At 47.2% G+C, this 21818-nt stretch overlaps 1 protein-coding gene across 1 annotated transcript; it reads left to right on the top strand.

Annotated features, from left to right (window-relative positions):
- The first annotated feature begins 12 nt into the window (after window positions 1-12).
- ZNF598 (zinc finger protein 598, E3 ubiquitin ligase) lies at window positions 13-21213 on the top strand. Its single transcript, XM_082199017.1, has 12 exons — window positions 13-297; window positions 7476-7588; window positions 8658-8787; window positions 8908-9119; window positions 10539-10756; window positions 11627-11744; window positions 12866-13044; window positions 13167-13251; window positions 13690-14453; window positions 14896-15031; window positions 17140-17284; window positions 18329-21213. Exons 1-12 carry the CDS (start codon window positions 109-111, stop codon window positions 18686-18688), a joined length of 2649 nt encoding a protein of 882 aa, XP_082055143.1. The 5' UTR covers window positions 13-108; the 3' UTR covers window positions 18689-21213.
- The last annotated feature ends 605 nt before the right edge of the window (window positions 21214-21818 follow it).

Raw genomic sequence — 21818 nt, forward strand, 5'->3', positions numbered from 1 at the left:
TGCGGGCGAGGGGGGCGGTTGCTAGGCTGCGCTCCGGGCCTAGTAGGCCGCAGGGGCGGCGTGGCCGGCCAGGCAGGCAGGCAGCCGAAAGGACGGCGAGGGAACGCCATGGCGGCTTCGCCTCGGCCGGAGCCGCGCGGCTCGGAGACACCCAGCAGCTGCGTGCTGTGTTGCGGAGAGCTGGAGGTGGTGGCGCTGGGCCGGTGCGAGCACCCCATCTGCTACCGCTGCTCCGTGCGGATGCGGGCGCTCTGTGGGGTGCGCTACTGCGCCGTCTGCCGGGAGGAGCTGGCCCAGGTGAGCGCGGCCGGGGAGCCGGTGCCGGGAGGGAGGGAAGCAGGCTCCCTGTTCTTCGCAGGGCCGCGGCCGGCTCTGGCTTTCAGTTTTACTTCTTGTATCTGTTACCTGCCCTGCCCCGACCCCCGCCCAAGGGTCCCAAGGCAGGTTACATAAAAGACAAATAATCCTATACTGTATATCCTTACAGCCCACTACGGATGGCAAATGCTTCTGAGATACCTCTAAAAGGGGGAAATATATAGGTATCTCTCTGTCTCTCTCTCTCTCTCTCTCTCACACACACACACACACGGAGAATAAGATCTAAAGAGATCTGAAAAAGAAAAATGCCTTTATTTTCAGAACTGCTAAACTGATAATGTAGATAATTTCATTAGAAATATAGCTATATATTTCGTCTTTCATTCGTATATTCTAAGCATGCGTTACTTCAGTTTTGTACTATTGAGTGTATTATAAGTAAGTGTAGAATATATATATACACACACACACTCACACACTCTGGATCACGTCCAGCATTAGTCATACCCAGAGTAGACACATTTAAATTAATGGACATAAGTAACTCTGGTTCATTGGTTTCACTGGGTCTGCCCAGTGTAGAACTTAATTTGGTACAGTCCAGTATCTGACATTATAGGTGGGGGTGGGGGTGAGATCCATCATTATTGCGAACAGACCCCACAAAATCAATGGGCAGTATTAGTAATTAGGCCTACCAATTTCATTGGGCCTGATCTGAGTGTGGCTAATGTTGTTTATCACCAAAGTGAAAAAAACGAGCAGTGGACTTTTGTTAGTGTTACCTGCTTTATTTGAAAAAGTTGTTGTTGTTGTTGTTGTTGTTGTTGTTGTTGTTGTTATCAGTTGCTGGGGATCAACAGTGAGAGAAGGCTCTTTGGTCTGATCCAGCAGGTCTCTTATGTTCTTAGCTGTTAACCATAATAGGTTGATAAAACCTCCAAGCTCAGAGACGGTCAACCTCTGAGTATCAGTATCTTAGATGATGAACAGCAGGCTGTTTATGTGACGGATCTGTTCTATAGGACTTGCTGATCCATTTATGCTCCAAAGGGTTGAGTTGCCACCTCTTAACCTACCAAAGAGTATTTGTTGAGCCAAGCCCCTTCTGTGTATGGGATGAGTTTGAAGTGCATGGACAGCTGCTGAAATCTATAACTTGGTGGCCAGTCACTTCCACATCTCTTCTGTTTAAATGTTCATACTATCTTGTGCCGTCCTCTGGTTTGGAATAACAGCATGTTCTTGTAAGAACCTTGTGACCTTCGCAAAGTATTTTCCTTTTATTGTTTTGGAAGGAGAAGCTATGAAGGTCAGTTATTTCAACAAAATAGGAAACAGTACTTGTGAGCTCTGCATGAGATGTATAACAAACACGTATACACACGGGTGGAGTTGCAGACTCACCCTTTTTGCTTGTTTAACACCTCCTAATTCAAGACAAGCCTCACTTTGCAGTAAAGCCAGTTTGGCTTCTCATTCTTTTGGTGCTGCTAACATCATAATTTGGGGATTTAATGTGTCCAGGCCACAGAAGGCTATGGAGACATATTGTCTACTCCTTGCCAACTGATAGAGGAGTTTTTAATAGAGTGAGTTGCATTCAACCCTGAGGCTGGCCTTGGGTATCTACATACCCTTTGACTTTGAATTACCAATGCTTCTGCCTGCGTAGCCATCCTTCAAAGAAAGCTTGTATCTGGTTCTCAGGTGGTCTCCAGTATTTCTTTGCCATTCTCTGGGCATTTTGACACTACTTTAAAGCTCCACTTCTGTAGGATTCATGCAATTTAACAGAGCTTTGTCCCTACTTACGCTGTTGTGGTGTTTTGTGCTGGGTAGTACTAGTGTGTTACCATCGCTTCTCGGCCTGTTGGCTAAGAGCAAGTACAGTGGTACCTCGGGTTACAGACGCTTCAGGTTACAGACTCCGCTAACCCAGAAATAGTACCTCAGGTTAAGAACTTTGCTTCCGGATGAGAACAGAAATCACGTGGCAGTGGCACAGCAGAAGTGGGAGGCCCCATTAACTAAAGTGGAAGTCATGTTAAGAACAGTTTCAGGTTAAGAACGGACCTCCAGAACGAATTAAGTTCTTAACCCAAGGTACCACTGTATCATTTGGTCCATCTGGTTCAAAATCTTTTTACAGGTTCCTGGAATTCTGCTAAAACTGGCTTGACACTATTTTCTTAGTTTCTACTCGCCAGTACCTGAAGCTTCTAATGCAGGGTTAGCCAACATTATGACCCCCAGAAGTTGCTGGACTAAAATTCCTCATTGACCAGCATGGCAAGTTGTCAATGGTGATTGGAAATCTGTTTTGGGAGGGGATATGTTTACATGTTCTTTTCCTTGAAAAATCAATTAAAAATATGTTTATTTTCTTATAAAAAGAGGATGGTCCAACTACACCTGGAGGGCACAACCTTTGCTCTTCCTGCTCTAATGGGTAGTTCTACTAGCCCAGTTTTAACAAATTTCCAGTCATCCCTTTGCTCCTTGCCGCTCCCCTTTCTTGCCAGGTTACATTCAGAGAATCCAGGCTGCCTGAGTGTTGTATGTTTTGAGGCTTCTCTCTGCTCATCTGGCAAAATTGTGAGACAGAAGAGATTCAGTGTGTACATTCTGCTATTGCTCCCTGACCATTGCTGTGCCTCACTGTTGTTACTGATCCTGTTACTTCAGTGCTCCCCTGAATGCTACCAATGAGGAATAGACCTCATTAGTATCAGGTGGCACATCTTGATTAATCAAATTCAGTATTGGTTATGTACTTAACAATGTGTCTTAAAAGTGCAGTTAGCCTTTGGGAACCAGCAGTCTCCCTATGGGGCTGAATATTTGTTCAGAGTCTGAACACTAAAATGGGATAGGCCTTTAGTCTGGAGGGTGCTGGGTGGGCAATGGCTGCTCTAGTGTAAAGGTGGGAAAGCCATGGACTTCTCTAATCATTGGCTATGCTGGGTGGGGCTGATGGCAGGGTCCAAAAACACCTGGGAGACCACAAGCTCCCCCAACCCTGGTCTAGTGATATGCAAGTGAATATTAAGGATCCTCCATATAGAAAAATCCTGAAAATGTTTAATCTAGGTTTATCTCATGTATTTGGGGACATAAGTGAATCTCCCAGTAACAGAACACCTCTGGTTGTTCCAGCAGGGAGCTTATTTTGTAGATATGCCCATAAGGTGCCTACTGTTGTACATTCAAGAACGAATGGCTGCTCTCTTTGTCCTCCTTGGCTTCAGTCCAGCAGCAAGTGATATCATTTTTGTTCCAGTTGCAGGAACAGTATGTTTGCTTAAGGATCAAGGTTCAATGAGATCATTTTTCTTGGGAGTAAATCTGTTGTAGGCATTAGCATTTCCAGCTTATTCAGGTCCAGTACTTTGGGAATGTTTGGGGGGGCAAGGGGAAATGGGACATGCAATAGTCCAAAAGATACTGATATGGGGAAATAGGCAGGAGAGAGGGAGAGAGCACCTTGCCCAGGAGGTCATTGCATGACATTGTTGATTTCCTTGTGATCACCCTATTCCATGTGCCCATTCATAAGTTCAGTGGCAGGGAGCTCCAGGGTGTTAGATACTTGCATAGCAGGTGGGACATGTGTCTGTGTGTGTGTCTGTCATAGTTACTTACAAAATGAGAGTATAATACAAAGTACAGTGCTCACACTGCCATATTATTTTCATGTCTCAGGCAGGTTATTGGTAGTAGAGCCCCTGCTTTGCATGCAGAGAGCCCCAGGTTCAATCCCTGATGGCATCTTTAGGTAGGAGCTTGGAATGTCCCATGTGTCCCTTGGAGCGCTGCTGCCATTCAGTGGGGACATTACTGAGTTAGATGGGCCTGTGTTTCAGGATAAGGCAGCTTTCTGTGGTCCTCTCTGCTTGCTTATATGGCATATTGTGCTAAGTTTCATTTTACATAAAAAGGCTACACCTCTGCCTCTGCTAAATTTCCCCCAAGAGAGTTGGCAGGTGTGAGAGAGAATTAACAAGTAAACAGAGGACAAAAATGTCACTGGGCACTTTGTAAAAAGTGAGACGGAAGGAACAGGGGCATGTGGATGGTTATTCCAAGGGTGCTAAGTACCATACTGAGGAACCCACCATAGCAAACGACCCAGACTTCCTTGTGTGTTTGCCTCTGCAGTGCTGGCAATCTGCCCTGTTCTTTTTTCCTTATCACACCCTATTTTGCCTTCCTCCATGCTCTTAGCAGTGCAGCATCCTGTTACAGCTGCTGCCAAGTACTGGAGTAGATCGCTGTGATTCTGTTACCTCGTCAAGTTGCCTTTGCACTGGAAGTGGCTCTTTTGGGCTTGGAATAGAGTGAACCAGAATGAGATGGCAGGCAGGGTTAGATTGGTAGAGTTGGGAGCAGGGGGACCTCTCTCTGTTGTACATTGGCAGCCAGCCCTACCTTGGACATTGGGCAGTATCTATAAAGTTCTGGAATGCTCAGGCCTCCCATGTGGGAAAGGCAGCTTCTCCAGTCTCTTCTGCTGAGGACTTTGAGGTTCTCTGTAGATGGTCCCCTGGTGATGACATCAGTGGCAGCCTCTCCTTTATTCAGGAATATTAATTAAATGTTTTGCATCCTGTCCTTTCCCTAGAGTGCTTAGAATAATAATGATAATGATAATTTTATTACAGTGGCACCTCGGGTTAAGTACTTAATTTGTTCCGGAGGTCCGTTCTTAACCTGAAACTGTTCTTAACCTGAAGCAACACTTTAGTTAATGGGGCCTCCTGCTGCCACTGCGCCACCGGAGCATGATTTCTGTTCTTATCCTGAAGCACTATTTCTGGGTTAGCGGAGTCTGTAACCTGAAGTGTATGTAACCCAGGGTACTAATGTATTTATACCCTGCCCATCTGACTGGGTTTCCCCAGCCACTCTGCAGCAGAGTAGTAAAAACATGATCAAACATTAAAAACTTCCCTAAACAGGCTGCCTTCAGATGTCTTCTAAAAGTCAGATAGTTGTTTATTTCCTTGGCATCTGAAGGGAGGGTGTTCAACAGGGAGGGCGCCACTACCAAGAAGGCCCTCTGCCTGGTTCCTTGTAACTTTGCTTCTTGCAGTGAGGGAACCAGCAGAAGACCCTCAGAGGATGATGGGGGTGGAGACGCTCCTTCAGGTATACCAGGCCGAGGCCATTTAGGGCTAACACTTTGAATTGTGCTTGGAAATGCACTGGGAGCCAATCCTTTAGGACTGGTGTTATATGGTCCCATCGGCCACTCCTAGCCCAGTATAATTCAGAACAACCATTGGTGCTTAAGAAGCTTCCTCATACCAGGTCAGACCATTGGAGTCACATGGAGCCCTCCAGAAGTTTTGGACTACAACTCTAGCCAGTGTGGCTACTTGCCAGGGATGATGGGAGTTGTAGTCTGCAATGTCTGAAATTGACACTGACTTGCAGTGGTTCTCCAGAGTCTCTCCTACTTCAACTTTTTAACTGCTAAGGACTGAACCAGGAACCTTCTGCATGCCTAACATGTACTCTGTCACAGAACTATGGTCAGACAAAATCATGGCAGTTAGGTTAGGCTGATAAATAAGGAGTTGCTGAGTGCTACCCAGTGCGCAGAGAAGTATGGACCAAGCCACAGAATCCAGTAACTTCATAGACATAGGAGATGTTGAAGATTCAGCATTTTGAAAGAGGCATTTCTGTCTCTTGTGACCACAAAGAAAAACCTGTGGGCAGTTTCTCTTAGTGACAGTGTCTCAGTGGTGTGGTGTAGCTAGCCAGAATCTTGTGACTTGCCCTTGAGTTGGGTCTCCCCCTCAGTAACTTGGTTTGTTCATAAGAACAACCTCCCGCCCCAAGCCTTTTCAACAACGATCCGGGTTTATGACTCGCTTGCTTGGATTTTTCTCATGCCCAGTGGAGATGATACATTCCATTTATTCTTGGAATGGTGTGTCACCAGCCAGAGGCACTTCCTCTTACATAATGTTTAAATTGCGAGGAAATGAAAGCTCAGCCGACCGCGCCAGTCGCTGAGGGAGGGGTGAGCAACACACCAATAATCTGTGAAACTTTTTTTTTTTAAAGTTCAACTGGAACTGCTGGATAGTAAGCGACTTCTATCATGTGAGCATTTTAGTCCTTCAGGATGGTGGAAGTACCCATGTGATTTGTTAAGTCCCTCTGCAACTGCCTAGTGCCCCCCCCCTAGTTTTGGGTATTCCTGCAAGGAAGGGGTTGCATAAGTCCTTGGTTTTTGCTACCCACAAATGCAGGACCAGGCAATGAGTTTAGAGAGGAGACTCCCCCCCCCAGCCCCACAAGGGCAATGTTCCCTCATGGGCATCGTTCTGGGGGCTGCACGCCAGAGGTGGGCAGGGCCCAAGTCAAAGGTGGATGTGGTAACTGTTATGACTCTCATCATTGGGTAGTGGGCTACTTCTCAGCCATTCAAAAGGCAGAGGTTTGTCTGTGTGTGCCACACACTTGTGTGTGTATTATACATGTTGTATGTGTAAAGAATATACCCACCCATCCCTCTTCATTCCTAGTCTAGACAAGCAAGCAGCATAGTCACAGTTCAAGGACACATTCCAGCCAGGCAAAAGTCCTTGAGGCAGGCACAGAGCAGAACCAATGAAATATGTGAGCTGAATGGAGTCTGCGGTCTGCAAACTACTCACCCCTTTTAAAGGCTGTTGACTTGTTTTGGCTCGTGACTTTGTTCAAGTTTTTTTCACACATCACAGCCCCATGTCCAGCCCCTCTTGTTGTACACATGCCGGATTAGCAACCTACATGTTTTGAAAGCCACAGCTAAATTTCTCAGGGAGCTCACATGGCTTAAGTAGCTCATCTGGGTAAAACTATTGATATCTTCTCTTCTTTCCTGCTTCGTTCCACTGGCTCATTGGCAGCAATGGTTCATCCTTGTTTAATGTCTCTCATGTGAAAGAGGTTAGAATGTGAGTGCATTCAGCTAAGATTCAAATCTGTGTCTTCCTCATCAAGACTCCACACTTTATCCACTAGGTGTTATCCACTCCAGAATCTACCCTATGGATTCCAGCTTTTAGGACTGGGCCGATGGAACATAGTTCTGTATGTATCATCAGTCATGGGCCCAGCAAGCCCTCTAACTCTCCTCCTTGTGTTCTCTGTAGGTGGTCTTTGGGAAGAAGTTGGCATCCTTTTCAACTATTGCACTCAACCAGTTGCAGCACGAGAAGAAATATGACATCTATTTTACTGATGGAAAAGTTTATGCTCTCTATAGGTAAATCTTCTGCAGTTTACTCCCCTTAGATAAATTGGGCGAAGTGTCCCATCCCAAAAAGGAGCACCTAGAACAGGGGTCGGCAAACTTTTAAAACGGGGCCGGTCCACTGTCCCTCAGACCTTGTGGGGGGCTGGACTGTATTTTGCGAGGGAGGGGGATGAACGAATTCCTATGCCCCACAAATAACCCAGAGGTGCATTTTAAATAAAAGCACACATTCTACTCATGTGAAAACACGCTGGTTCACAGACCATCCATGGGCCAGATTTAGAAGGGGATTGGGCCAGATCTGGCCCCTGGGTCTTAGTTTGCCCACCCATGACCTAGAAGATAGCCATCTATATACATTGGTTTCCTCTTGAGGAATCTCTGTGTCAAATCCTGATTCATGGCACCGTGGGGTTTACTCAAGAGTTCATGGAGCCTGTCTGGTCTCTTGCTTGGAAACATAGCCTATGTGGTGGATGATTCAAGATAGTATTTAAAAGTGCATCTTGGTCAGCCTTAGTCAAGTGGACACCTAGCAGATATTTTGGACTAGAGCTTCCATCTGCCCTAGCCTCTTGGAGTTATAGTCTCAAACCCCTGAAGGCGACCACGTTGGTGAAGTCTGCCCTACCTAAGAGGGCAATATCTGATGAAATCTCAAGAAACCAGAATGGGAGCTCAGTTGGATTTCCATGGCCAGGGGGTGGGTTTTCAATTCCTAAACAAGAAGGGCAAACTATGCAAAACAAGCATTTTAGGTTTTCTTGATGCTGACTCTCTCTGTGTTTGTAAGTGATCTATATTGAACATTGCAGAAGTATGCACTAAGCTATTTCGGGTGCAGGGAACCTTTGGCCCTCCAGATATTGCCGAACATCCCAGAATCCCTGCCCATTGGCCATTCTTGCTGGGGCTGATGGGATTTGTACATCTGGAGGGGTTCTCCACACCTGATGTATACAGCGCCTTTCTCCTCCTGCTGGTGCTTTAATTAAAAGGACGATGTGCCAAAGGGGAAACTAGGGAATAGCTCCTGGAGGAGCTAAATTGTGTCCTCTGGCCTTTTTCTTTCTTTTAGGAAGCTTCTGCAGCACGAATGCCCGCTGTGCCCAGAGGCCAAGCCATTCGCCACCATTGTGGACTTGGAGCAGCACATGAGGAAACAGCACGAGCTCTTCTGCTGCAGACTGTGTGTGAAACACCTGAAGGCAAGTAGTTGAGAGTCCTCCAGGGTACTTGGTTGGGTAGGGGGCTGGGTCTTGGCCTTCCCAATGACATTGCTCTTATTTGAGGGCAAGGAGTTAACAACATGTTTCCTTGTGTTCTAGATCTTTACCTATGAGCGCAAGTGGTATTCGCGTAAGGACCTCGCCCGGCACAGAATCCACGGGGACCCCGATGACACTTCTCACCGCGGCCACCCCCTGTGCAAATTCTGTGATGAGCGCTACTTGGATAATGATGAGTTATTGAAGCACCTGAGAAGAGACCACTATTTTTGCCACTTCTGTGACTCCGATGGGGCACAGGAATACTACAGGTTCGTGGGCACAGCTAGAGCGGCGCCCCAGATGGGAATTTGCTTGTGGCTAATCAGTCTTAAGGTTCTTGATGCAGCTGGCCAACCTAGAACCAGGTGCTTGTGCCCAGGTTCATAAGAAGAGATGGTGGTCAGGTGTGGAGGGCTAGCAGCCGCCATGAATTGTAGCTTCTTTTGACAAATGACTGCTCCTGGGGTAGCAGGAGAGGTTGGGGATGAAACTAGCCCAGCCTGCACTTCAGTTACAGAACCCTTGACTGAATAAAATGGGTGAGGGTTTACATGTTCTCTGCTTGATAAGGAGTCAGGTTGAATCAAGAGCCAGTGTGGTGTAGTGGTTAAGAGCGGTAGACTCGTAATCTGGTGAATCTGGTTCGGTCTCCGCTCCTCCACATGCAGCTGCTGGGTGACCTTGGGCTAGTCACGCTTCTTTGAAGTCTCTCAGCCCCACTCACCTCACAGAGTGCTTGTTGTGGGGGGGGGGAGGGAAAGGAGAATGTTAGCCGCTTTGAGACTCCTGAAGGGGAGTAATAAAGCGGGATATCAAATCCAAACTCCTCCTCTTCTTTTTCTTGGGAGTCAAGCCAGCCTCCACCTCCCCTGGTGAAAATGCAGCTGGAGACAGCTGGAAAAGTTCCTTCCTTCCTTCCTTCCTTTCATGAATCACTTCCAATATAGCCCCCTGAAATGATTAACCCTAAAAATAAGCATTTGCTCTCTCCTCATCACTGTTGAAGATGACCACAGTGCTGGTTCTTTCCTTGCCACACTGCGGTCACCTTTGATGGACACAACCAGCTTTACTCACTAGCAGTATAGATGGCAGTCAAGTTGTCATTCTTGAGGTTCAGAACTGGCTTCAGTCTTGAATAGTCTGCCCGTTGTTTTAAAAACCAAATTCTCCTAACTTTCCAACGTGCTGTAAATTTACAAAGCTGGGGCACACAAGGAGAACTCTGAACACTTCAGGCCTGACTGTTAACTGATCCTGCATATGTATTCTTTGAAAAATCTTGCCCTGTCAGAGCAAAGTTCTCTTCACTCAGCATTCTCTGCAGGAATCCCAGTAACCAGTTCAGTGCAATGTGGTCCTCCTAGAAATTGCCCAGGGGTCCAAATCCTGCCCAGCCCAATTTAGAGTTTTTCCATTTTCCCACCTGTATTTGTCACCACAAACTTGGGTCACATCCACACCATACATTTGAAGCACATGGCTTCTTTACCCCCCAGCAAATAATCCTGGGAGCTGTAGATTACCCCTTACAGAGCTACAATTTCCAGCATCCCTATACCATAGTTCCCAGGATTCTTTGGAGGAAGCAATGTGCTTCAAATCTGTTATGGTATGGACTTTCCAGGTACTGAACCAAGTCCACAGATAAGCTCACAGTGCATGCCTCCCCTCTACCCTTTTTGCAGCGATTATGAATACCTCCGGGAACACTTCCGCGAGAAGCACTTCCTCTGCGAAGAAGGCCGGTGCAGCACCGAGCAGTTCACTCATGCCTTCCGGACTGAGATAGACTACAAAGCCCACAAGACGGCCTGTCACAGCAAGAACCGGGCAGAGGCCAGGCAGAACCGGCAGATTGACCTCCAGTTCAACTATGCGCTGAGGCATCAGCGGAGAAATGAGGGTACGCCATACTGGCCAGGCAGGGAAGGGCTGGCTGTTTCAAAGGACAAAGGCAATTCACTTCAGTGTTTTTCAGCTGTGTGATTATCATGGGGTGTTTGCATATTCTCTTATAGCCTAGAAAGAAGCACTGGAGGCAAAAATCATGTTGGTTTTTTTGGCTGTGTTTTTGTAGGAAAACGGCATTCCATTGCAGAGGTGTCCTGAGCAATGAACTAACTGGCCAAATTTTGGAGGCATCCAAGATGGAGGGTGGAGGCTGGCTTTAGGCTTGTGTTCTCTGTTTCCGTCAGCTTTTGTGCTAATTAAGTGCAGAGCTGATCTGATAGAGGTGGATGTGTGACCATGCAGCAGAGGCAGAAGCATATCCACCACTAGCGTTTTCCAAGCAAGTGCCACTAGCAGGACTAGGACAGAGCACAGAACAGGCAAGAGCAAGGTGATATAACACTTCAGCATCCCTTGCCCAAAGCACGGTGATTGGAAGAGCCCTGGTAGTATCGTTGCCTCTGATTAAAAACTAGACCTGTCAGTCACAAAATACCTCTCTCTACATTGACATGACAAGCCTGAGGAGCAACATTTCAGTTGCAGCAGATACATGGCCTGCATTTATAAAACAAAAACAAACCCACCCACCCAAATCTCCCCAAATTGGTTTGAATGTCCCTAATTAAGTTGGGGGCAATTAGCAAGGCTTTGGCTGAGACAAGCCTAGGATCTATCTGATGCTTGTTTTACATCACCTCCATTGTACCTATCCTATCCTGTACACACACACACACACACACACACACACCGGTGACTGATCCCATACAAGGTGGAAAATAGCAGTGTGAGGCTGACTGGCCCCGTATCTTTCTTGTCCCAGGTGTCGTGGGTGGTGAGGACTATGAAGAGGTTGATCGATACAACAGGCAAGTGAGAGGAGGCCGGTCAGGGCCACGAGGTGGGCAGCAAAACCGGAGAGGCAGCTGGAGATACAAGAGGTGAGCGACCTTCAGCCGGCCTTTGGGTGTCGTCTCAATGGGCAGGAAACTGGCTTGTGAACAGGGTAGCAAATCAGGATGTGACATGTACTGTCCTCTTAGTTTAAGGATGCAGTCAGAGCTTGCTGCCAGAGTTGGACCACTGTCACGCTTAGCAAAATCCAAAGACTCAGGCCCAGGCAGGAAAGGTCAGTGCAAAGGAGGGTGTGTTGCAAAACCCCTTTTTCCTGTTTATAAAATCCACGTTCTGTTTTTTTCTGTTTTAAGATACCTCACATGCAGCTTACGATGAAAGCAATAGAACATTGCAACAACCTATTGTACTTCTATAACACACTTTCCATGCATAAAGCAACTTATAAAAATGCCTGCCTAAGAAAAAGCAAAACCCATTAGAAACCATGTGGATTTGTTTAGGTATTAAGGACAGTGAGCTGTGCATTCTATTTGCATGAGGCTTTGGAGATGTGTTGCTTTTGCCAGCAGGTGGCAGCACCAAGCTGCCTCTGGCTTTTATCTCCCCTGAAGTGGCAGCCCAGATTCTGCGAGCCCTTCTGTTTTTCCAGACTTCAAAGGGTTATCTCATAATCTAGCATAACTTGTTGTACACCATCTTCTACAAGAACAGTATAGCATGATAACCTTTGCAGCAGCCTTCGCCAGCCAATGGGGCAATTCTCTCCCCTGCTCCTGTATGGACCAAGCTTGTTGGGTGGGCGGGGCCAGCCTGCCAGTTGCCTGTTGTCACAATGACAAGTGACCCATTTCCGCTCATGTGGTTTGGAATTAAACTGTGTGGGTGCAGTACTTGAAGCCTGGACAGTCAGCTGGTTGTTGGGGATGCAAAGCAGTGCATGCAGCTGTAGGCAAGCACCAGCAATCAGTGCATGGGTCTTTGCAAGTGCCACTAATCAGCTGATTGGTAGTGCCTGCAAAGCCCTTTTAACCCAGCCTGAATGGCAGGTGGGTGTGGCTTGGCTTCATGGGCCAAGAGGGGAGGCTCTGTTGGGCCCGGTTAGCCTCATGGGCTGAAGGTTCCCAACCACCTGGTTTATAGAGGTAGGAGACATGTCCCTTTAACTCTGGCCTTTCTTGCTCGGCACTGTTCAAAATCCTTACAGGGAGGAAGAAGACAGAGACATTGCAGCAGCTGTCAGGGCATCTGTAGCCGCCAAAAGGCAAGAAGAGAAGAAGCGGGGGGAGGACAAAGAGGACGGCTCCCGTGCCAAAAAGGAAGATGCAAAAGATCTGGACTTGAGCACCTCCAAGCGGGGACCAAAACCTCCAGCCGATGTGCCAGGTGAGAGCGGCCTCTGAGGGCCAGGGTGGGCTCAGCACCAGGCAGGAGAGGGGCCGTATTTCAGGATGCTTGCTAGAATACAATCTCTAAGTTAGGCCTGCCTTTCTGTTCTTCCTCCCAAGCTCCCAAGGAAACTGCTGCAAAGGCTGTTTTGAGCCAAGATGACTTTCCTGCCATTAACTCGACAGCAGTGGGCTCTGTGCAGAGGTGAGTTTATGATCTAGTAGGATGACAGAGTTGGAAAGGGCCAAAAGGTCAGGCATATCACCTAGTTTAAGAGGGGAGCGGGTCTCACTCCAAGGCAAAGCCAGTTACAGAATCATGGAATTGTAGAGTTGGAAGGGACTACAAGGGACATCTAGTCCAACCCCCTGCACTGCAGGAATCTTTAGCCCCAGGTTCGCCTCTGCCTCCGTGTCTTGTTTCAGCTTGATCTGCAGGCTGAAGAGAGTCTCACTCTCCTGTTAGCACCCAAGGCTCCCAAATAAGTTTCCCATTCTATCCTTGGGGCTCCCCATATCCCTCATATATTTAATTCTGTGCAGTTTCAATGAAAACAGTTCAGTAGAGCACCTCTTTCCCGGTGGGTTTTTTGCTGCATGACGGGGGAGGTTTGCTTTTCTACACGTGGCTTTCTTCTTGCAGCTCGGCCCAGCCAGCCTCGGTGAAACTGGACGAAGAGGACTTCCCAAGCCTCTCTGCCTCCTCCTCGACTGCCCCCACGGTCTCATCGGCCATGTCCTTAACCTACACGGCCACAGCCAGGAGGTCAGCCTTTCAGGAGGAGGACTTCCCGGCCTTGGTGTCCAAAGTGCAGCCAAACATCAAGGCGGCCTCGACCCTCACCTCCGCCTGGAACTGCGGCTCAGGCAAGAGCATGGTGAAAGCCGTGCCCACCAGCAACTCCAGTGCCAGCCAACCGGCCAGGAAGGCAGCCCCCAGCAGCAGCGGCAAAGGTGGCAAAAAGAACAAGGCTGCCATTTGCAGCGACGACCAGGAGAGCGGCAGTGGCCTGACTAGCCAGGAGATCCGCAGTGCTCCGACCATGGTCGACGTCTCCTCTCTGCTGGCGGCCTCAAATTCTCAGACTTTTGTCAAAGTGGGCAAGAAGAAGAAAGTTGGGGCCGAGAAGCCCAGGGTGGCCTCTCCCTCCATCTTGCAGGAAGCACCAGCCCCCATTCCTTCTGCGGAAAAGGCACCGGAAGCTGAGCAGGTGCCAACCTTGCCTGCCGACGCCGATGTACCAGCTATTGCGAACGGTCACTCAGAGAAGTGTGTGGGCACCTGCAACGCTTCTAAAGAGCCCCCTGGTTTGAAGAAGCCCCCAGTGGCCAGCCAGACCCTGCTGCCTCAGGAAGACTTCCCAGCCCTCGGAAACTCTGGACCACCCCGAATGCCTCCACCCCCAGGTAAAAGGCTGCAGGCATCCTCAGGTTTTGAGAAGAATTGTTCCTGGGGTGGTGAGTGTTCTGGGTGGGTGTGGGTGTGAAGACTCTTCCATCAGTACAGAATTTGGCCGCCTGAGAATCTCCACTATCACTTTTTCTAAACCACTTTGAGGGGTTTATTTTACCATCAAGTGGTGTATAAATTATATGAAATAAATGAACAAGCAACAACTGTTTTGGCTGTAAAAAGATGTTTGAAAGCTTTTGAGCCTCGGCTGCAGAAATCTGAACCCAGGTTTCCCATTACCACGCACTGGACTAGGACCAGTTTTCTAGGGTGCCGCTTGATCATGTACAGAGCAACCTGCCGTGTACTACAAAAGAGCTATGTCTAAATCGCTGGCTGCATATGCCATTGGTGCCAGATCTAACTGCTTGTTGTCTCTCCCACTCCCTTTTCCAGGCTTCAACTCCGTGGTGCTGCTTAATAGCCCCCCGCCACCTCCGGGACTGTCAGTCCCTCTTAGCAAACCACCCCCTGGCTTCACTCCTATTCCACCCACTAGCATCTCGGAGTCTGCCCCTGCTCCTGTGAAAGAGTAAGTAGTTGGCTCTTGTGTGTTGTGGCGTTGCTGACTTGCATCTTTATGGAGTGGCTGTTACATAGGTCTTCAGGGTCCCTCCCACCCTCTGGTATAGGATGAGGCCTGCAAAGGAAGAGGCCTTCTCTATGATGTCACCTCCATTATGGGAAGTTCTCCCCACAGAGGACTTCCTGGCACCTTTAGTTTTTCCAGGTTTTGTAGACATAGGCTTGGTTTGCACATAACATTCAACCACAGTAAATATTGGTTAAACCATGGTTTGGTGTTCTGTGCAAATCCAACCCAGTGCCTTAAATATAGTTTATCATTGCTGTTTTATTTATATGCCACTTAATACCATTGTTTCTAGTTATGTTAACTATAAACTATAAGCCATGGCTCGTTAGCTTACTGGTGTTGCCTCTGAATCTGGGCAGTATTTTAGTTTCATACACTTTTTTTAAAAAATCTGGCTTTTAAGCCTCTTTATAAGGCCTTTATTTATTGTGTTCTTATTATGGTTCTTTAGACTTCCGTTATTCCTTTTTTTAGTTGTGTTTCAGGGTGGAGGTGGCATGTTCTTATGCAAATTGTCCTTGGATTTTTTATGGAACGACACTAAAAATATTTTGCCATAAATAAATATCCAAGGTGGCGGTTCCGTAGAGGTTAGGGACTCTTTCTCAAACTTCTGATAGTTGAGGCACATGCTTTCCAAATTCAGAATGAGGGTGTGGGTAGGGTTCTTCTTCTTCTTGCATTCGAAAAGTGATATTTTCTAGAGCCATCTGTCCAAAACTGATGCTGCAGCAGATGGGGCTGTTGAATCTTATAGTCCAAAAGGGGACCAGGTTGGGGAATGCTGTTCTACTGTGTGTAAGGTAACAGCCACACCATAAAGCAGCATTACACTATTTGAAGAGTCATGGCATCTGTCATCTTGGGAACTGTAGCTACTCCTCACCATTCCCTGCAGCAGCCTTAACAAACTACATTTCCCAGGATTCTGTGGGGGAAGCCATGTGCTTTAAATGTATGGTGTTCATGTGAACTTAGAGTTGGAATTGGCCCTCCCCTCCTGTGCTTCTACTGCCTCTGAGGAAAGTGGGATTGTGTGATTCAGGCACACCTGATGCTCCTCAGCACAGGCTGCTGAGAAAGGTGAGTGTGCCGGAAGAGGGACAGTCAGACCAAGAAGTGACAAAGTTCAGTGATTATGGATGAAAGCTATCTATCCCTGTTGCTCTACGCCAGGGGTAGGCCCAGGAGCTGGATGCAGCCCAGTCGCTTTCTCAATCCGGCCCAGGGACAGTCCAGGAATCGGCGTGCTTTTACATGAGTAGAATGTGTCCTTTTATTTAAAATGCATCTCTGGGTTATTTGTGGGGCCTGCCTGATGTTTCTGCATGAGTAGAATGTGTGCTTTTATTTAAAATGCATCTCTGGGTTATTGGTAGGGCATAGAAATTCATTCAAACCAAACCCCCCACCCCATTATAATCCGGCCCACCACATGGTCTGAGGGACGGTGGACCAGCCCACGGCTGAAAAAGGTGACTGACCCCTGCTCTACACATTTCGGAGTACAAAACTCCAGGAGCTTTAAAAGCTTGCAAATACTTTAGAACCAGAAACAAAAAAAATTCTCCCTGTGTTCATTGCAAAGATGCAAGGAAAAATGTGTTGTTTACAGCTGGTTTTTTAGTTCCAGTTTACAAACAGGGTGTTTCTAGTTCTAGGGAATTTGCAAGCATTTCAGGCTCCATCATGAAAAAAGTTTTGCACTCAAAAATGCATAGAGCAACAGCAATATTTCATCCATAAGCACTGGAGCAGAAAGTCACACAGGGCAGCAGCTGGCAGCTTTCTCTATGTGTTGATAATTTAGTCCTGTTTTTCACAGTAGAGCAGCAGTTTTGCCATGTTTCAGGAATGTGCTGTGGCACACCATTTAGGAATTACTGTAGGGAGAGGGAAACCTCAAAAGGGGGGAAGCCTCAGATCAGTAACCAGAAAGGAGTGTCAAGAGCCTCTCCAGGGAGCATCCTCAACAAGACACCTTTTCCTGATAACATCCAAGGATCCAGTTCAGATCTTGCATTTTTCCTCCCCTCTCAAAACAGGCCAAAACCTTGTCAGGGACCCTATTTGATCCTGGATAACTTCCAGCAGCGGAACATCCATCTAATTCAGTCAATCAAGGAATTTCTGCAAGAAGACGAATCCCAGTTCAACAAATTCAAGACATACTCCGGGCAGTTCAGGCAGGTGAGCAGCAGGGAGACCCCCTTAGCTACACTTGCAAGACGATTCTACTGGAACATCCAGTGGCGGAGAGTTCTTCCCATGGGTGGCAATCTGGGTGGGCCTGGGCTTGATGTTAAGTGTCTGCCTGTGTTTTAGCACTGTTTGGTGAAGTCATTGGTGGCTTTTTGTGGCTTATGGTGGGGTAGTGAGGTCAGAAAGCAGTGACATGTATCCACTGGAATCCGAAGGCTGCTCAGTGACATTGCCCTGGGCTCCTTTGGGAGGAAGGGTGGGATATACAGTATATGTAATTACTATTCATAATAATGATAGTGCCAGCACTTTGCTATCCCTAGCACAAGGTAAACCTGGATTCTGTGGTGAATCCCATAGATCGCTTACCTCTTGGTCACCCTACCCAGGTTGTGGAGTAAGTTAGCCTAGTCAAACACAGGGAGACATACCCTCATCACCTGAAAAACAAGACCAAGGTACTTTTGTTGTACCAAAAGCAGGCCTGGAGAGCTGTTCTGGACTTGCTGCTTTTGAGCAAGTTTGTTTATAAAATCTCCTGGGGCAATGGTGGAGGCTCTCCAGCAAGGGAGCTTCCTGTGGTTCTCTAGGAAATGTACTTTCATGTTCCCAGATACTGGAAGCACTGCCAATAAGATCTGCTTATAGGGCCAGTCACTGCCAGTAAGAGGCCATTTCATCTTCTCTCATGCTCCAAGGGTCCCTAAGAAGCTGGGGTTGGGGAAAATCTCCCTAGTGACCCATGTGGTATCTGCAGGGGATTCACTATTTGCACAAACCTTTTGCCCAGTCGCCTTTTCAACAGAGACTTCAAGGGATCTAGGTGACCCTGCAATGTCTTGATGAGCATGGGGTTCTAGTAAACCATGAGCAGACTTGGGCTTGTGATTTAGTACATTTTTATAAATGCTCGGGGGGGGTGTGTGATAACTTTTTTGTCTCCGCTCCAGACATCATTTGCATGAAGGCTGTTTTCCCAGCCTCCTCCTGTTTTCTGACTCTTCAATCTCCTTCCCTCCTTTCCAATCCAAGGGTCTGATTTCTGCAGCTCAGTATTACAAGAGTTGCCAGGAGCTGCTGGGCGAGAACTTCAAGAAGATCTTCAACGAGCTCCTTGTGCTGTTGCCGGACACGGCCAAGCAGCAGGAACTGCTTGCCGCTCACAATGACTTGAAGGCCAGGCTGGGCTCCTCCGCTTCCCCCATTGGTAGATCCAGGAAGAACCGGAAGAGCGCCTGGCAGACAGACTTGGGCTCCGACCTCGACTGTTGCGTCTGTCCCACATGCCAGCAGGTGCTGACCCAACAGGACCTCCTTTCCCACAAAGCCCTGCATATGGAGGAGGAGGAGGAGTTCCCCTCCTTGCAGGCTATCAGCAGGATCATCAGCTAGCTGTTCCAGGCAACTCAATAAAGCCAGTCTCCATCTTTTAAAAATCGCGTTTCTTGGAAGGCAGGCTCTCAGAAAAGTATAGAGCAGCCGGCTCTGTGGGCGGGCAGAGGGAGTTTGGGGAAGGTGCTGGCAGGCTAAAGGGGTTCCTGAGTGGCGGCAGCTGGGGAAATCCAGTGACAACGGGCCTCCTGCCACAAAAATGGCTGGAATTGCAAGTTCCCAGTGGGTGGAGCCTAGTTTGCCACCACCGTTGATGACTTAGCTAGTTTCTGACCTTGGCACAATATGGAAATATGGGCAGGGAGGGGTTGTTTTCATTTGTAAAAAAAATATTAAAAATCGGAAGGTTACCATTTTGGTTGCAGAAAGCCACTGAGAATGGCTCAGAAGCAGTCGCACATAAGATGTAAGTTGTGCAGGCCGCACAGGATGGAAGGGTGTTGGGAATGTAGAGCTGGGCAAAAGTGCCATGGCAAGTATGGATTTGGGCCTTTCCTCTGGCCTACTCTTGTCTCTCACCCCAGTTCAGCTTTTTGGATGAGTCTCTTCCATCGACAGGGATGGAACTTCTTAAGAAAATATCTGCATCTAGACTTCAAAGCATTGTTTCTGTCAAGCTTAAATGTTTCTCCAAGGAAGCCCAGATTTGTTCTGTTAAAACTGCATGTAGGTTTAAAAAATGGTATTCAATGCTTTTTCTTCTCTGTGTAAAATGTGCATTTCTGCCTCTGTGATGCAAGTTCAGTTATTTCCATTGTCTTTGAGGAATCTGTGCTGGCTTAGATCAGCCAGTGGTTGGCTCATTAAATGCTGCTCCACATTGACCACCATCCTATGTTGCCATCTGATGCCTTGAAATGCAAACTTCCTTTGAGTTTACCTAGAAGCGGGTAGGAGAGAGCTGGCTAGGATCTAAATTCCACCCTGTCGCCAGGGAGAGCTTCCTCCTTTACATTGTCTCCACAGGGTAAGCAGCCTCAACAGCTCCTTGCAGAGACCTTTCCTAGTGGGCTACCTTGGAAGTGAAATACACTCACAAAGACCAGAGAAACACCAGCTGAGAGTGTGCAACCTCTTGTTCAAGTCCAGAAAGAGAAATTGCAAATACTTTGGCAACAGGTAAAATCTGTCCCACCAAAAAACAACCCTTCGCATAGGAATTGGCACATGAGGACAGCTTGTTTAGAACCCTCCCCCAAATCCAGGTTTGCAGGAACATTTATTTTGCATTGTGGGTGGGAGAGGCTACAAATCAGTCATGCCATTTCCACCAGCCAGTGGTATGAAATGGAAGAGTCCAGGCCCCTATTGGACCACCTGCTGAGCTGCTTGTCCAAACAGATTTTTTTCCAGTTTATCTGCCACCTTATTGTAATTGCTCAAGGCTTGATGTCAGCAGCCTTTCACTTCAGTATTTTCAAGTAATTATTATTTTAAAGATCTTATATCGGGATGTCTTTACTGAATCCACCTGGCTCTTGCTTGACACAATTTAGTAGCAGTTCTGCACAAGTACTGCTCGAATGGGGGGGGGGGGGTGTCACAAGAACTCCCTGTTTGCTTTAGAGGGGTGGAAGAGATATAAACCAGGCTTCCTCAAACTCGGCCCTACAGATGTTTTGAGACTACAACTCCCATCATCCCTGACCACTGATCCCGCTAGCTAGGGATCATGAGAGTTGTAGGCCAAAAACATCTGGAGGACCAAGGTTGAGTAAAACTAAGAATGTAGGGTACTTTGGACCTTTCCATCACATGTACAGAGTATGTTGGAAAGGAAGGCAGGGTCATGTTTCCAGTGGCCCCACCAAACACGGGAAACAAATACACACACTTCCCACAAACATGGGAAACCTGCAGAGTTAAGACTCCTGGGTTATGTGGGAGACCTATGGCCCCTTTTGGATGAAACCAGAATAGCTTACCAAATGTTCTCAGTGATCCTTTGATACATCTAGCTGTATGTCTGTGCTCATTGTGCCCATCAAGAAGTAGTTTGGGAGGCCCCATGTAGCAGGCAGAGTGGTCTCCCCCAGTTCTGTCTCCTCTGGCTTATTGAAGGCAACCACAGGCATCTCACCTGAGTCCCATTGGAAAGAGTGAAATAAAACCAGGCAGCTGTTCTTGGCAATTGTCTTCCCCTCTTTTTCTGTTTTAAAGTGCAGAAATAGTATGAAATTGAACATACAACTGGCTCTGACTCACAAATAAGTTTCCAGCTCACAAATAAGTTTCCAGTTTCTAGCTGGTCTGCTGTGGTTAAAACTTCTCAACTGTTGGGGGCTTTAAAAAGCCAATGTCTGTCATGTGTCACTCTGCCTGGTTTAGATTCTTGCTATTTCTATCAGCTATTTATAAGCATCCTTTAGCTGTTTCAGTCACCCACAGGTCTCTCTCTTCCTTCCCCCTTTACACTTGATCCAGCAGAATGTCAAGAGGTCTTGAGCTGTTCATTTGTAAATGTTTATTGAAAAATAAGTTGCAGTTGGTATACAGACAATTAAAATAACACAGTCACAGAGTGATGCTTTGTCTTTCCAAAATGTTATATCTATCTATCGTTATATATACAGACAAAAATAGAACTATAAACATTGAAAGCCCCTATGTTCACACAGTTCACTTTTCTACCACAGTGCACGTTGGGTCACTAACAACTGCAACTTTTTGTTGTGTGTTTGAAGCAGTCTGCTTTGGAAGGGAGGTATCTGTATGTTTGGTATCCTATTAAAAACGATGAAAACGATGTGAGGTCAAACTGCATACTTGCAGCAAAATGAAAGGGAGGCTTCCTTCTCTCTCTCTCTGTACTAAAAAGGTATTCTTGGGCCTTGCTCACCCTGAAAGGCTTTCTCTGTCGATCTCTGTGGTAGCCTCTACACAGTCTATTAAAGGCAAATGAGTGAACCTTTGAGCAAAATGAGTTTCCCCTGCCTGTATATTGCAGGACGTCAAAAGAGGCGAAGGGGTTTTCATAAAGATGCTCTGTATTGGAATGGAAGGAGCAAAGGGCTTATAGATAGCTGGAGTTAGCCTGGTGAGAGTTAACCTGTTTCTACTCCTGCAGCATAAAGACTTGGCAAACATTAAGTGATCGACTTTGCCGTTCTGTGTAGCACTTGGAGGATTA

Source organism: Podarcis vaucheri (genome assembly GCF_965113315.1).
Source record: "Podarcis vaucheri genome assembly, chromosome: 14".
Taxonomy (NCBI): Eukaryota; Metazoa; Chordata; class Lepidosauria; order Squamata; family Lacertidae; genus Podarcis; species Podarcis vaucheri.